The 13,842-nt window shown below is 43.0% G+C and overlaps 1 protein-coding gene across 1 annotated transcript in view; it reads right to left on the bottom strand.

The window, feature by feature from the left end:
• The window catches only part of PIPOX (pipecolic acid and sarcosine oxidase), a 99,885-nt gene that overhangs the window by 72,670 nt on the left and 13,373 nt on the right, over nt 1–13,842 (bottom strand). Inside the window, exon 2 of the mRNA XM_040338539.1 lies at nt 10,798–10,946. Coding sequence (XP_040194473.1) covers nt 10,798–10,946 — 149 coding nt within the window. The remainder of the gene's footprint in view (nt 1–10,797; nt 10,947–13,842) is intronic.

Below are 13,842 nucleotides of genomic sequence, written 5' to 3'. Positions count from 1 at the left end.
CTAGTCCTTGAATGTGGTGGCCGCATTCATTTTATTTTTTTCAGCCTAAGTACATTTTCTCCACAAACAGAAATATACCTGACAATCCTGTCAGAAATGTTTTGTCCTCTTAACCTCTAGGGGGCAGAACTAAAATCTCAGACAATGTTAATGTTATCAGCTTTCCCAACTATTTTCTGTGAAAGAAAAAGCAATGCCCATCTATGCAATGAAGATGAGGAGACAGTGAGATGCTTATAGTCAGGAGAGCAGACTAGGGGGCAAGTGAGACCTATGGGAAAGTTGTACTCTGAGCAACTGCCCGAGGCCACCTTAAGTATTGCTTTCCCCTACGAATGAATAGTGCTGCACATGCAGTGTAGGGAGTACTTATTTTTGAGGGAAAGGCTGAGAGCTATAGATAGGGGCAGCACAGTACATTAGTTTTATCCTGTGATAATAGACCTGAAATGAACAGTGGAAAAAATAAAGTTGTTGCCCTTAATGTTGTACAAACTGGCCCGTAGCAAAACAATTTGTAAAGTTTGTGAGCTTATTTTTTTTGCAGTACCACACTGCATTGTCTTTAAAGAATGTAAAAACATGTGCACAAAAAAATACTTTAAAACCACAACCATACATTATTCAAATGCCCTCCCAGACCTGTATCTTCAATAATTCCCTAAATATTCAAAAAAAATTGCAGAAAAAGGGCTTTTAGTAATGATAGTTCTCTGTCTTAAAAATTGAGACATCCCTGAAAGTAGACCCCTGATATTTCAACAAACCCCCCTAAAGAATTGTAAAAAACAATAATAAACACACAGCTCCCAGTTCTTTCAGGGGAAGAAATGACTGATCGTATGTACATACAATGAATGAGCAGCGATCTGTCATTTCCCCTAGTCAGTCCCACCCCCCTTCAGTTAGAACACAATGAGGGAACATATTTAACCCCTTGATCGCCCCTAGTGTTAACCCTTTCCCTGCCAGTGAAATTTTTACAGTAATCAATGCATTTTTATAGCACTGATCGCTATGAAAATGCCAATGGTCCCAAAAATGTGTCAAAAGTGTCCAATGTGTCTGCCATAAGTTCGCAGCACCGATAAAAATCGCAGATCGCCGCCATTACATAAAAAAAAATGCCATAAAACTATCCCCTATTTTGTAGACGCTATAACATTTACGCAAACCATTCAATAAATGCTTATTGCGATTTTTTTTTTGCAAAAAATATGTAGAAGAATACGTATCGGCCTAAACTGAGGAAAATAAATATTTTCATATATTTTTGGCAAATAAAATATAAAATAAATATATTTATTTTAGCAAAAAGTTAAAAATATTCATTTTTTTTCAAAATTGTCACACTTATTTTTGTTTATAGCGCAAAAAATAAAAACCACAGAGATGATCAAATACCACCATAAGAAAGCTCTATTCGTGAGAAAAAAAAGCACGTCGCGCGACCGAGCAATTGTCAGTTAAAGCGACGCAGTGCCGAATCGCAAAAAGTGGCCTGGTCATTGACCAGCAAAATGGTCCGGGGCTGAAGTGGTTAAAAAAAAATAGTAAAAATAATGCAATTGTAAAAAAAAAGTAATAATAAAAAAATATAAAAAATAAACTACTGACACCGATATCTGCCCTTCTGACACCATTCACTGCTCTACTGACACCAACCTCTGCCCTACTGACATTGTCCATTGCCCTACTGATATAAATATATATATATGTATATATATATATATCACACATACACACGCATGTGTGATTGAGCTTTGGGGTGCACACACAAATGCTATAGGCTGCAAACACCTATGATAGTAGCTCATATGGCACAGGGGTTTAGAATAGTTTATGGATATTTGCTTTTGAAAGTATTTTTTCCAAAACATTTCCCTCTGCTCATTTTTTTTAAACCACAAACACTCCTAAACATAACGTTCAGGAGCATTTAGTAGCGTTTTGGAGGGTTTATGAGCTTTAATTGTGTTTTCTGCCTGAAAGCTCCTCTCAAAAACACGATCCAGATGTTTTTTTTTTGTGCCTCCAAATGCCAAGCTTAAAATAGTGGAACCTCGGATTACGAGTAACGCGGTTAACGAGTGTTTCGCAATACGAACACTGTATTTTAAAAAATCATACCTCGGTTTGCGAGTGTTGTCTCGCAAAACGAGCATGATTCAGGCTAAAGCGGTGTGCTGTACCGCATTTGGCCTGAGGTGGGGGGGGGCGCCGGAGCCGAGCAGAGCCGTTCGGAAATGCACGGAAAGGCCTGAGGACAGCTCGGCTGACCTCGGCAAACCTCGGGAATGGAGTTTTTCCTTGGTTTACGGAGATCAGCCGAGGTCAGCCGAGTTGTCCTCAGGCCTTTCTGGGCCGTTTCCGAGGCTCTCCGGCGCCCCCATACCTCTTGCCGCATGTGGTTTTGCATGCCATTAAAGTCAATGCGGAACAAATGATTTTAGTTACCATTGATTTCAATGGGGAAACTCGCTTTGATATGCAAGTACTTTGGATTACGAGCATTCTCCTGGAACGGATTATGCGAGTAATCCAAGGTTCCACTGTACCTCTAAACGTCCTAATGTGTATGAACACATAGGATAACATTGAGCTGCTTCTACGGGCAGGAGAAAAAAAGAAAACTATGCACAGCGTGCTTTGACCCTGAGGTGCAGAACATGATTTTACCTGCAGTTAAAGTTAGACATTTGGCAGCTAATGTCCAGCTGCGGAAACATTTTGTGGATCCTTTACAGAGCATCTAAAATAGGCCAGGGGTACGTAAAAGTGGCAGGTATCTTCTTTTTTTCAGGGGGGCAGATGACACTTAAAAATTTAGCCTGTAACATCAGCAGCAGGGGCTTTTTTAGTCATAGGTAAACCAAGAGTAGTTTATTTTAATGAAAGTAAATAAAAAGGGGCCAGATTCAGGTACAAATGTGGCGGTGTAACGTATCGTCTTTACGTTACACCGCCGCAAGTTTTCCTCGTAAGTGCTTGATTCACAAAGCACTTGAGTACAAACTTGCGGCTGAGTAACGTAAAGACGTCCGGCACAAGCCCGCCTAATTCAAATGGGGCGTGTACCATTTAAATTAGGCGCGCTCCCGCGCCGAACGTTCTGCGCATGCTCCGTTAGTAAATTTCCCTGACGTGCTTTGCGCGAAATTACGGCTCCCCGACGTGTTTGTGAATGGCGACATGCGCAACGTACTTACGCCAATTTTTTTTTTTTTTTAATTTGGCACGGGAACGACGGCCATACTTTAACATGGCTGGTGTAAAGTTAAGCCACGAAAAAGCAGGCTTAACTTTGCGACGGGAAAAAACGACGTAAAGCACGCGAGTAGCTTCGTGGATCGCCGTAAAAGCTAATTTGCATACCTGACGCTGGAAAACGACGCGAACTCCACCCAGCGGCGGCCGAAGTATTGCAGCCTAAGATCCGATTGCGTACGAAGCCGTCAGCCTGTCGGATCTTAGCAAAATGCCGTCGTATCTTGTTTGTGAATCACAAATTAAGATACGACGTGGCAAATTTGAAAATACACCGGAGTATCAGTAGATACTCTGGCGTATTTCTTCTGTGAATCTGGCCCAATATTTCTCGCTCCATACTATGCAAGCTCTGGTTAGTGGACACCCAGTATTATATGGAGTCCCTGCTTCTGAGAGTGTCTGCATCAGCCCTGGGCCTGGATTTGATGTAGTCAACAATTAAGTGGTTCAGGTTTCTGTGGATTAAACCAAATTAACAAATGTAAAAAACAGTGCTTCCTTTACCGCTGCTTCTCCTTTCAGGTAACAGAGGATTGAAATCATGTTGGTCATCACAGGGAATCCTGTCACCATCTGGAAATGCAGCAGTGGTCGTACACTGCACCTCCTCAAAGTGTCTCCTTTTGAGCTCCCTCTGAGATGGTGGCAGTAGATGGGCTAATTTATCCTTGTATCGGGGATTTAATATAGTGACCACCCAATAGTGGTCCCTGTTTTTGATGACCCAAACCCTGGATCCTTGTGCAGGCATTTGAGAATCAAAGACCATTTGTGACAAATTGCCTGCAGCAGAGGACCAGAGACCTCAGTACAACACTGTCCTAAGCATTCTCACCCCATCCATATACACTTGCCAAGGTTTGGAAGATAAGAAATGTCCCCCCTGAAACCCGCCCTATTTTCTCCAAGAACTTTAGAAATGGGCCTGCTTTATACACTCAGATCGGCTCAAACTAATTATGCTTTCTTTATTTACCCTGAAGAAATGACACCTGCCTCAGAAATGATGTGGCTGCAGATAGCAAGGAATGTGTAGAAGACTTCTGCAGAGGTTCAAGCTTTCACTTGGCCCCACCTCATGACTCTCTTCCCCATTGAGGTGGTTTATTCTAAGCCTCTAAAACCCCTTGTGAAACCTCCTTTCCTGTCACTAGAGGCCACAGATGTCATGGTGGATGTAGCAAGAGAATGGGCCTTTTGTGTCTCATTTAAGGTACTATAAAAAATGTATGTGTCCTGCGCTTAAGATGTTTGTATGAAAAAGGCTGCTGCCCCCCTATTAAATTCCCCAAAGGGGAACCTGTGATAGAAGGAAAAAAATGTAGGTGGGGGTAGTGGCGCTGCCTAACCACGTCACAATAGGTACGGGGACCTGCAAAGGGTTATCCGTACTGTGTCCTAAGCTTAATTAAGTGATAATCCCTCACCATCCGTGTGAATAGATACCAGGGACCAAATGTGCACCTGTATAACTATAATACTGGGGTGCCTGAATGTCTATTCAGTATTATTCATAAAGAGTGAGATCTCTAGTCATACCTCCTTAGGAGAATATGGTGAGTAAATAGAACAACAATAAATATGACAGCCAAAGCTGCTGGCTGGTGCCTCAAGTGGTTGAAACAATATATAAGTTATGGTCATATATATGTGCACATGTATCAAGTAAATATATAAAGCAAAGATATATCAAAAAATATCTATAAAAAACAGGAAATGTGTGAACAAAGTAAAAAATAAGTGAAAGTCCAATCACAGGTGTATAGTGATATAGTGTTAGTTGTGCTCCCCCACATGGGTCCCCACTCATTGGATCTGGTGAGTGGGGACCCATGTGGGTGAGCACCGCTAACACTTCAAGAGCACCTGTATTCACCTCAAGATCACTTGCTGTGTTTCACTATTAATTTGCATTGTGAGACTTTTTCACTGACTTTTGGATATTGACGAAAGAATCCCAAAAGTATCATTTATGGGACTTTATATACACCTGCGATTAGACTTTCACTTATTTTTTACTTTGTTCACACATTTCCTGTTTTTTATAGATTTTTTTTATATATCTTTGCTTTATATATTTACTAGCTATTGTGTCCCGGTTAGGCAGCGCCACTACCCCCACTTACCTTTTTTTCATTTAAGGTGCTGCTCCAACCCAATTTCGAGGTGTAGTCATGTGTTTCCTCATGCGTGTGGTATTCATATGACTGGTCATTTTACCACTACGGATATGCTTAAGGCAGGATTATAGACAACAAAACCAGCCCTAGGGATAGTTGTGAACTGTGTCTGTGAGGCAGAGCCTCCAGATGGATTAGGACAGTTGCTCCCTCTTATCCTCTTCAAGCTGCCGCTTTCCCAGAATGTTCTGCCTCACCTCCAAATGGTGACATCCACAGATAGTCTGAAACTTCAATATTCAACTCTTCCTCACTTGGCAGTAAGCTCTAGTTGCTTACACATCACTGCCCCTTACTGCCCATTCCATCTATGGCCCTGGCTCTTTATTACTGTATTACCTCAATATCAAGAAATACTTGGCATGACCAGGATCATCCCTTGGTGACTGCGTAAATAAATCTTTCCATCCAGTCATCATTGCCAGTTTGCATGGCTATGGCAGGGTTAGCAGAAGAGAAGAAGAAAGAAGAGGGTGAATTAAATAACAGCAGTTCCAGGCAACTTGGACTTAGGAATTTGAAGAAGAAGGCTTGTAAGCCACTCAACTACCTCTTGCATATGCTGTGGCTGTATAGCACAGCCATTCTGAAATACAAACAGTACACATGCCCTGCTTTTAGATGGGGTGACCCAGCTACCACTTGCCCATACTACCTTCACAGGCAGAACCTCTACCTCTCCCTTTAGGGGATTTCATACATTCAAAGTCAGGCATGGCAATGGAGGAATAAATATGTTGTGCTTTGGGGCACACTATTTACAGCACAAGTATACAGTGACCATACTGCAAAACAAAAATCCTCCTGCGCTCTAGTGTTTCGCCAAAACCGTTTACTGCAGTGTAGTCTTACAGCAAAGTCTATAGTCTCTCGTGACCATACTGCAAGCAAAGGTCGGCAACAAGTGGATGCTGTGAAGCCTGAATAAAATAAAACACTCTATACAACACACACAGAATATATATACAGTGGGGGAAATAATTATTTGATTCCCTGAAGATTTTGCAAGTTTGCCCAGGGTTTATCATTTTTATCATAGGTTTATTTTATATGACAGATACAGAATATGAACCAAAAATCCAGAAAAGATACATGATACAAATGTTATAAATTGAGTTGCAGTTCAGTAAGTAAATTAAGTATTTTATCCCCAAGAAAATCATTACTTAGTACTTGGTGGAGAAACCCTTGTTGGCAAGCAAAGAGGTAAGATGTTTCTTGTAGTTGGTTGCCAGGTTTGCACACATCTTAGGAGGTATTTTGGTCCACTCTTTACAGATCTTCTCTAAATCTTTAAAGGTTTCTTGGCTGTCGCTTGGTAACTCAAGATTTTAGCTCTCGCCATAAATTTTCTTTAGGATTAAGGTCTGAAGACTGGCTAGGCCACTCCATGACCTTAATGTGCTTCTTCTTTGTTGCCTTGGTGGTATGTTTTGGGTCATTGTCATGCTAAAAGACCCATTCATGACCCATCTTCAGCGTTTTGGCTGAGGGAAGAAGGTTCTCATTCAGGACTTTACAATACATGGCCCTGTCCTTTGGCCCCTTAATGCAGCAAAGTTGGCCTGTACCTTTAGCAGAGAAACTGCCCCAAAGCATGTTTCAACTTTCAACCTCCGTGCTTGACTAGGGATACTAGGGGCCAGATCCTCGTAGCGCGGCGCATTGTTGCGGCCGGCGTAGCGTATCTCTGATACACTACTCCGCCGTAACTTACAGCGTATTTTCCTTATCCTCAAAGAAGTTGCGCCGTAAGTTACGGCGGCGTAGTGTAATTTTGGCGGCATAAGGGCGCGCAATTAAAATAGATGTGATGGGGCGTGTTTTATGTAAATACGTTGTGAGCCGACGTAAATGACGTTTTTTTTTAACGGCGCATGCGCCGTCCGTAAGGGTATCCCAATGTGCATGCTCGAAATTAAACCGAAACAAGCCAATGCTTACGACGGTGACGTCATTCTACACAAATCCCTATTCGCGAACGACTTACGCAAACAACGTAAAAAAAAAAAAATTTGACGTGGGAACGACGGCCATACTTAACATAGGATACGCCTCATATAGCAGGGGTAACTATACGCCGGAAAAAGCCGAACGCAAACGACGTAAAAAAATGCGCCGGCCGGACGTACGTTCGTGGATCGCCGTATCTAGCAAATTTGCATACTCGACGCGGAATTCGACAGAAACGCCACCTAGCGGCCAGCGGAACAATGCACCTAAGATCCGACGGCGTACTAAGCCGTATGCCTGTCGGATCGAGCCCGGATCCAGTCGTATCTTGTTTTGTAGATACAAAACAAAGATACGACGCGGGAACTTTGAAATTACGCGGCATATCAATTGATACACCGGCGTAATTCTTCTGTGGATCTGGCCCTAGGTGTTCTTAGGGTCATAGTCAGCAATTCTCCCTCCTCAAGAAGGCACAATGTACAGTCATGCCAATGAACATCTAAATGATTCAGAGAAGGGTTGGGAGAAAGTGCTGTGGTCAGATGAGACCAAAATTTAGCTCTTTGGCATTGACTCGACTCGCCGTGTTTGGAGGAAGAAAAATGATGACTATGATCCTAAGCATACCATCCCTACAGTCAAGCACGGAGGTGGAAACATGAGGCTTTGGGTCTGTTTCTCTGCTAAAGGTACAGGCCGATTTTGCCGCATTGAGAGGCCAATGGATGGGGACATGTATTGTAAAATCTTGGATGAGAACCTTCTTCCCTCAGCCAGAACACAGAAGAAGAGTGGACCAAACTCCCTCCTAAATGTGTGCAAACCTGGTCACCAACTACAAGAAATGCCTTACCTCTGTGCTTGCCAACAAGGGTTTCTCCACCAAGTACTAAGTCATGTTTTGCTTTGGGATCAAATACTTTTTTATTTATAGCATTTGTTCTATGTGTTTTTACTCTGTCTCTATCATTTAAAATACACCTTAGATAAAAAATGATAGACCCTTAAATTGATTGTAAGTGTGCAAACTCACAAAATCTGCAGGGGATCAAATAATTATTTCCCCCAATGTGTGTATATATATATATATATATATATATATATATATATATATATATATATATATATATACACAGTATCTCACAAAAGTGAGTACGCCCCTCACATTTTTGTAAATATTTTATTATATCTTTTCATGTGACAACACTGAAGAAATTACACTTTGCTACAATGTAAAGTAGTGAGTGTACAGCTTGTATAAAAGTGTATATTTGCTGTCCCCTCAAAATTACTCAATCCACAAGCATTAATGTCTAAACCGCTGGCAACAAAAGTGAGTACACCCCTAAGTGAAAATGTCCTAATTGGGCCCAATTAGCCATTTTCCCTCCCCAGTGTCATGTAACTCCTTAGTGTTACAATGTCTCAGGTGTGAATGGGGAGCAGGTTTGTTCAATTTGGTGTTATCGCTCTCACTATCTCATACTGGTTACTGGAAGTTCAACATGGCACCTCATGGCAAAGAACTCTCTGAGGATCTGAAAAAAAGAATTGTTGCTCTACATAAAGATGACCTAGGCCAGGGATATGCAATTAGTGGACCTCCAGCTGTTGCAAAACTACAAGTCCCATCATGCTTCTGACTCTGGTGTCATGCTTGTGGCTGTCAGAGTCTTGCTATGCCTCATGGGAATTGTAGTTCTGCAACAGCTGGAGGTCCGCTAATTGCATATCCCCGACCTAGGCTATAGGAAGATTGCCAAGATCCTGAAACTGAGCTGTAGCACGGTGGGCAAGACCATACAGCGGTTTAACAGGCCAGGTTCCACTCAAAACAGGCCTTGCCATGGTCGACCAAAGAAGTTGAGTGCACGTGCTCAGCGTCATATCCAGAGGTTGTCTTTGGGAAATAGACGTATGAGTGCTGCCAGCATTGCAGCAGAGGTTAAAAGAGTCGGGGGTCAGCCTGTCAGTGCTCAGACCATACGCCTCACACTGCATCAAAATGGTCTACATGGCTGTCGTCCCAGAAGGAAGCCTCTTCTAAGGATGATGCACAAGAAAGCCTGCAAACCGCTTTCTGAACACAAGCAGACTAAGGACAAGGATTACTGGAGCCATGTCCTGTGGTCTGATGAGAACAATATACATTTATTTGGTTCAGATGGTATCAAGCGTGTGTGGCAGCAACCAGTTGAGGAGTACAAAGACAAGTGTGTCTTGCCTAGAGTCAACCATGGTGGTGGGAGTGTCATCATCTGGGGCTGCATGAGTGCTGCCGCCACTGGGGAGCTACAATTCATTGAGGGAACCATGAATGCCAACATGTACTGTGACATACTGAAGCAGAGCATGATCCCCCTCCCTTCAGAGACTGGGCCGCAGGGCAAGTTAAAAAAAGCGCCTGTAAAGTGCCTGAAAGAAGCTGCATCTGCAATTCCAATGTGAAAGCCTTAGTGCTTTCCCACTAAAGCGCCTGAAAAACGCCCCAGTATAAAAGGGGTCTTAGCGTTAAAAAAAGCGCTTGTAAAGCGCCTGAAAGAAGCTGCATCTGCAATCCCAATTTGAAAGCCAGAGTGCTTTCACACTGAGGCGTTGCACTGGCAGGGCGTAAAAAAAAAGGTTTTTTTTTAAGGCAAAGTGCCCGAAAAATGCCCCAGTGTGAAAGGGGTCTTAGCAGCGCTTTACCAGCATTTTTCGGGCGCTTTCAGTGTGAAAGGACTCTAAAAAGCACTCAGGCTTTCACATTGTGATTGCAGATGAGGCTTCTTTCAGGCCTCGTACAGACGACCCAACATGTCCGATGAAAACGGTCCGTGGACCGTTTTCATCGGACATGTCCGCTGGGATCATTTGGTCTGATGGCTGTACACACCATCAGACCAAATTCCACGCGGTGATGACGTGGCGACGTGACGGCGACGATGACGCGGCGACGTGCGCGAACCCGGAAGTTCAATGCTTCCACGCATGCGTCGAATCACTTCGACGCGATGCGCGGGTTCTCGGGCCAGCGGACATGTCCGATGAGTCGTACTGACCATCGGACATGTCCGGCGGACAGGCTTCCAGCGGACATGTTTCTTAGCATGCTAAGAAAATGTTGTCCGCTGGAAACCTGTCCGGTCGGTTGGAAAATTGTCCAGTCGGCCCTACACACGACCGAACATGTCTGCTGAAACTGGTCCGACGGACCAGTTTCAGCGGACATGTTCGGTCGTGTGTACGAGGCCTCAGGTGCTTTACAGGCTTTTTTTTAAGGCCAAAGTGCCCGAAAAACGCCCCAGTGTGAAAGGGGTCTTAAGAATAGCAACTGATGTTAGTGCTTGGACATGGCATAGGTATCTTGTGACAATGGTACACAACTGATGAAAGTTTGAGAAGCTCTGACCTATACAGTTTGATGCCTGATTCCCTCTCCAGGTCTGCCCACAGCTGGTAACTCTCGTCCATCATGTTGGTATAAAAGTCTTCAGCGTAAGCTCTGCGAATAATTCTTGTTTGTCCATGGGAGCTGCCTCTGGAGTGTGGAAGTGGGAACTGAAAGACAAGTGGAAAGGAAAGCATTTATTGCCACTATAGAAGAAATGTTTCCCCCCCAGAATAATAGAATTATTACATATTCATATTCATTTCTTCCAAATATAGTAAGTGCTCACATCCATGGTGACCATATGTCCCCACATCTCAAAAGGAACTTGATACTTGACAGAAGGCAATCTCACGACTGGCAAGTTTATCTCATTATGCTTCAATCTCATTATTTCTCAGCATGTATACAGTGTATAAGAATGTTAAAGCACAGTTTTATATTTTATCCTTATTAGCATCTGAATCTTCAAATTCTATCAACCCCCAGAACTCCCTACTAAGCAAAGGTCAAGGTTATGTATATGAAAATTAAAGTGCAATCCTATTAATACCCTCCTCATAATGTTCAAATGAGAAATTCCCAGATTTTTTCCAGTGCTTCTAGAGATCATAGAATGAGTTATGGTAAAATTCCCTTTGTTTAGTAGTCTGCAGGTTTCTGATGAATAAAGAAAAAAAATCAGTAGGTGAACTGAGGTCAGAGACAGCAATGTGACCTATCATGCCTCGTACACACGATCGGTTTCCCTGACAGGAAAACTGCCATGTTTGCTTTTGGTCAGGAAAACCGGCCGTGTGTATGCTCCATAGCAGTTTTCCCGACAGGAAAACTGCGAGCAAAAAAATTAGAACTTGTTCTCTCTGCGTTTTTTTTGCTCGGCAGTTTTCCAATGGGAAACCCTGCAGTGGAGCATACACACGGCCCGTTTTCCCGACCAAAGCTGTCATGGCAGTTTTCCTGTTGGGAATACTGGCCGTATGTACACAGGAAAAGCAACCGAGCAGGTTCTCGGTTTTCCCCTTGGTTTTCTCGGCGGACTTTTGACCGCCAGGAAAATCGATCGTGTGCACGAGGCATCAGTGTTATCGGGTCAACCAAACATAGGAGAGAGAACCAGATAAATCCCAGTGAACACTCTTCCAGGATTTAGTTGAACCAGGACATACCTTTACTGAACTGTGTTCTATTCTACTTCATTTCTGCACACTGGTGGTTATTTACTAAAGGCAAATGCACTTGGCACTACAAGTGCAAACTACGGGGCAGATTCTCGTAGATCGCCGCATCTCTGCGGCGGCGTAACGTATCTCATTTACGTTACGCCGCCCCAAGTTTTACGGGCAAGTGCTTGATTCACAAAGCACTTGCCTGTAAAGTTGCGACGGCGTAGCGTAAATCCTCCGGCGTAGGGGGCGTATAGCATTTAAATTAGGCGCGTTACCGCACCGAACCTAATGCGAATGCGCCATCCCTAAAATTTCCCGAAGTGCATTGCGCTAAATGACGTCGCAAGAACGTCATTGGTTTCGACGTGAACGTAAATTACGTCCAGCCCTATTCACGGACGACTTACGCAAACGACGTAAATTTGTAAATTTTGATGCGGGAACGACGGCCATACTTAACATTGGTTGCCCCTTATATAGCAGGGGCAACTTTTCGCTTTGCAAATTTAATGTAAACGTCGTAACTTCACTGCATCAACCGCACGTACGTTCGGGAATTCGCGTATTTTGCTAATTTGCATACCCGACGGGGAAAACGACAGATGCGACACCTAGCGGCGAAAAAAAAATTGCATTTAAGATCCAACAGCGTAAGAGCCTTACGCCTGTCGGATCTAATGGTAAACTATGCGTAACTGATTCTAATAATCAGTCGCATAGATACGACGGCCCAGATTAGGACTTTCGACGGCGCACATTGCGTTGCGCCGTCGTAAGCCCTTTGAGAATCTGGGCCTACAAGTGCAAAGTGCACTTGAAATTGCACTGACAGTGCACTTGGAAGTGCAGTCGCTGTAGATCTGAGGGGGACATGCAAGGAAAATAAAAACCAGCATTTTAGCTTGCACATGATTGGATGATAAAATCAGCAGAGCTTCCCCTCATTTCAGATCTACCCCTCAGATTTACAGCGACTGCACTTCCAAGTGCACTTTCAGTGCAATTACAAGTGCACTTTGCACTTGTAGTGCAAAGTGGATTTGCCTGTTGTAAATAACCCCCAGTGTATACAAGAATACTTTACTTGTACCAGTTATATATTTACGCTGAGTACTGCAATTTGCTCAGTGAACAGAACACAACTCACATGACACATGTTTTATTGAACTCTATGGAGAAATAGTTGGCTTCTGAGGTGAGTATTCAGAATGAACAATACCTAAAAAGAAGTAGGACTTATGCCGCGCACACACGGTTGTTTTTCGGCATGAAAAAAAACAACGTTTTTTTAAAACGTCATTTAAAATGATCGTGTGTGGGCTTCACACCGTTTTTCGGCTTCTGAAAAACGACAATTCGTTTTTTTTCAAACATGCTGCATTTTTTAACGTCGTTTTTTAAAATGTCGTTTTTCGGGTTGTAAAAAATTATCGTGTGTGGGCTAAAACGACGTTTTAAACCCGCACATGCCCAGAAGTGAGTTATGAGACGGGAGCACTCGTTCTGGTAATACTACTATTCATAATAGAGTAAGCACATTCATCACGCTGTAACATACAAAAAAGCGCAAATCGTCTTTTACTAACAAGGAATCAGCTAAAAGCAACCCAAAGGCGAATAGAACTTCCCCTTCAGAGTGCCGTCGTACGTGTTGTACATCACCGCACTTTGTTCATCATTTTTCAAAAACGATGGTGTGTGGGCAACATCGTTTTTAATGATGAAGTTGGAAAAAACTTCGTTTTTTGGACATGCTGAAAAACATCGTTTTTTTTTCATGCCGAAGAACGACCGTGTGTACGCGGCATTATTCTATCTCCCTGCATACAATCCCTTTCATTGGCTACTGCGGATATTTATTTATTTTGCCAATACTTCTTTTGTATAGTCAAAAGAA

This window comes from Rana temporaria, chromosome 2 (genome assembly GCF_905171775.1).
Source record: "Rana temporaria chromosome 2, aRanTem1.1, whole genome shotgun sequence".
Classification (NCBI taxonomy): domain Eukaryota; kingdom Metazoa; phylum Chordata; class Amphibia; order Anura; family Ranidae; genus Rana; species Rana temporaria.
This window is presented reverse-complemented; position numbering and strand designations above follow the sequence as displayed.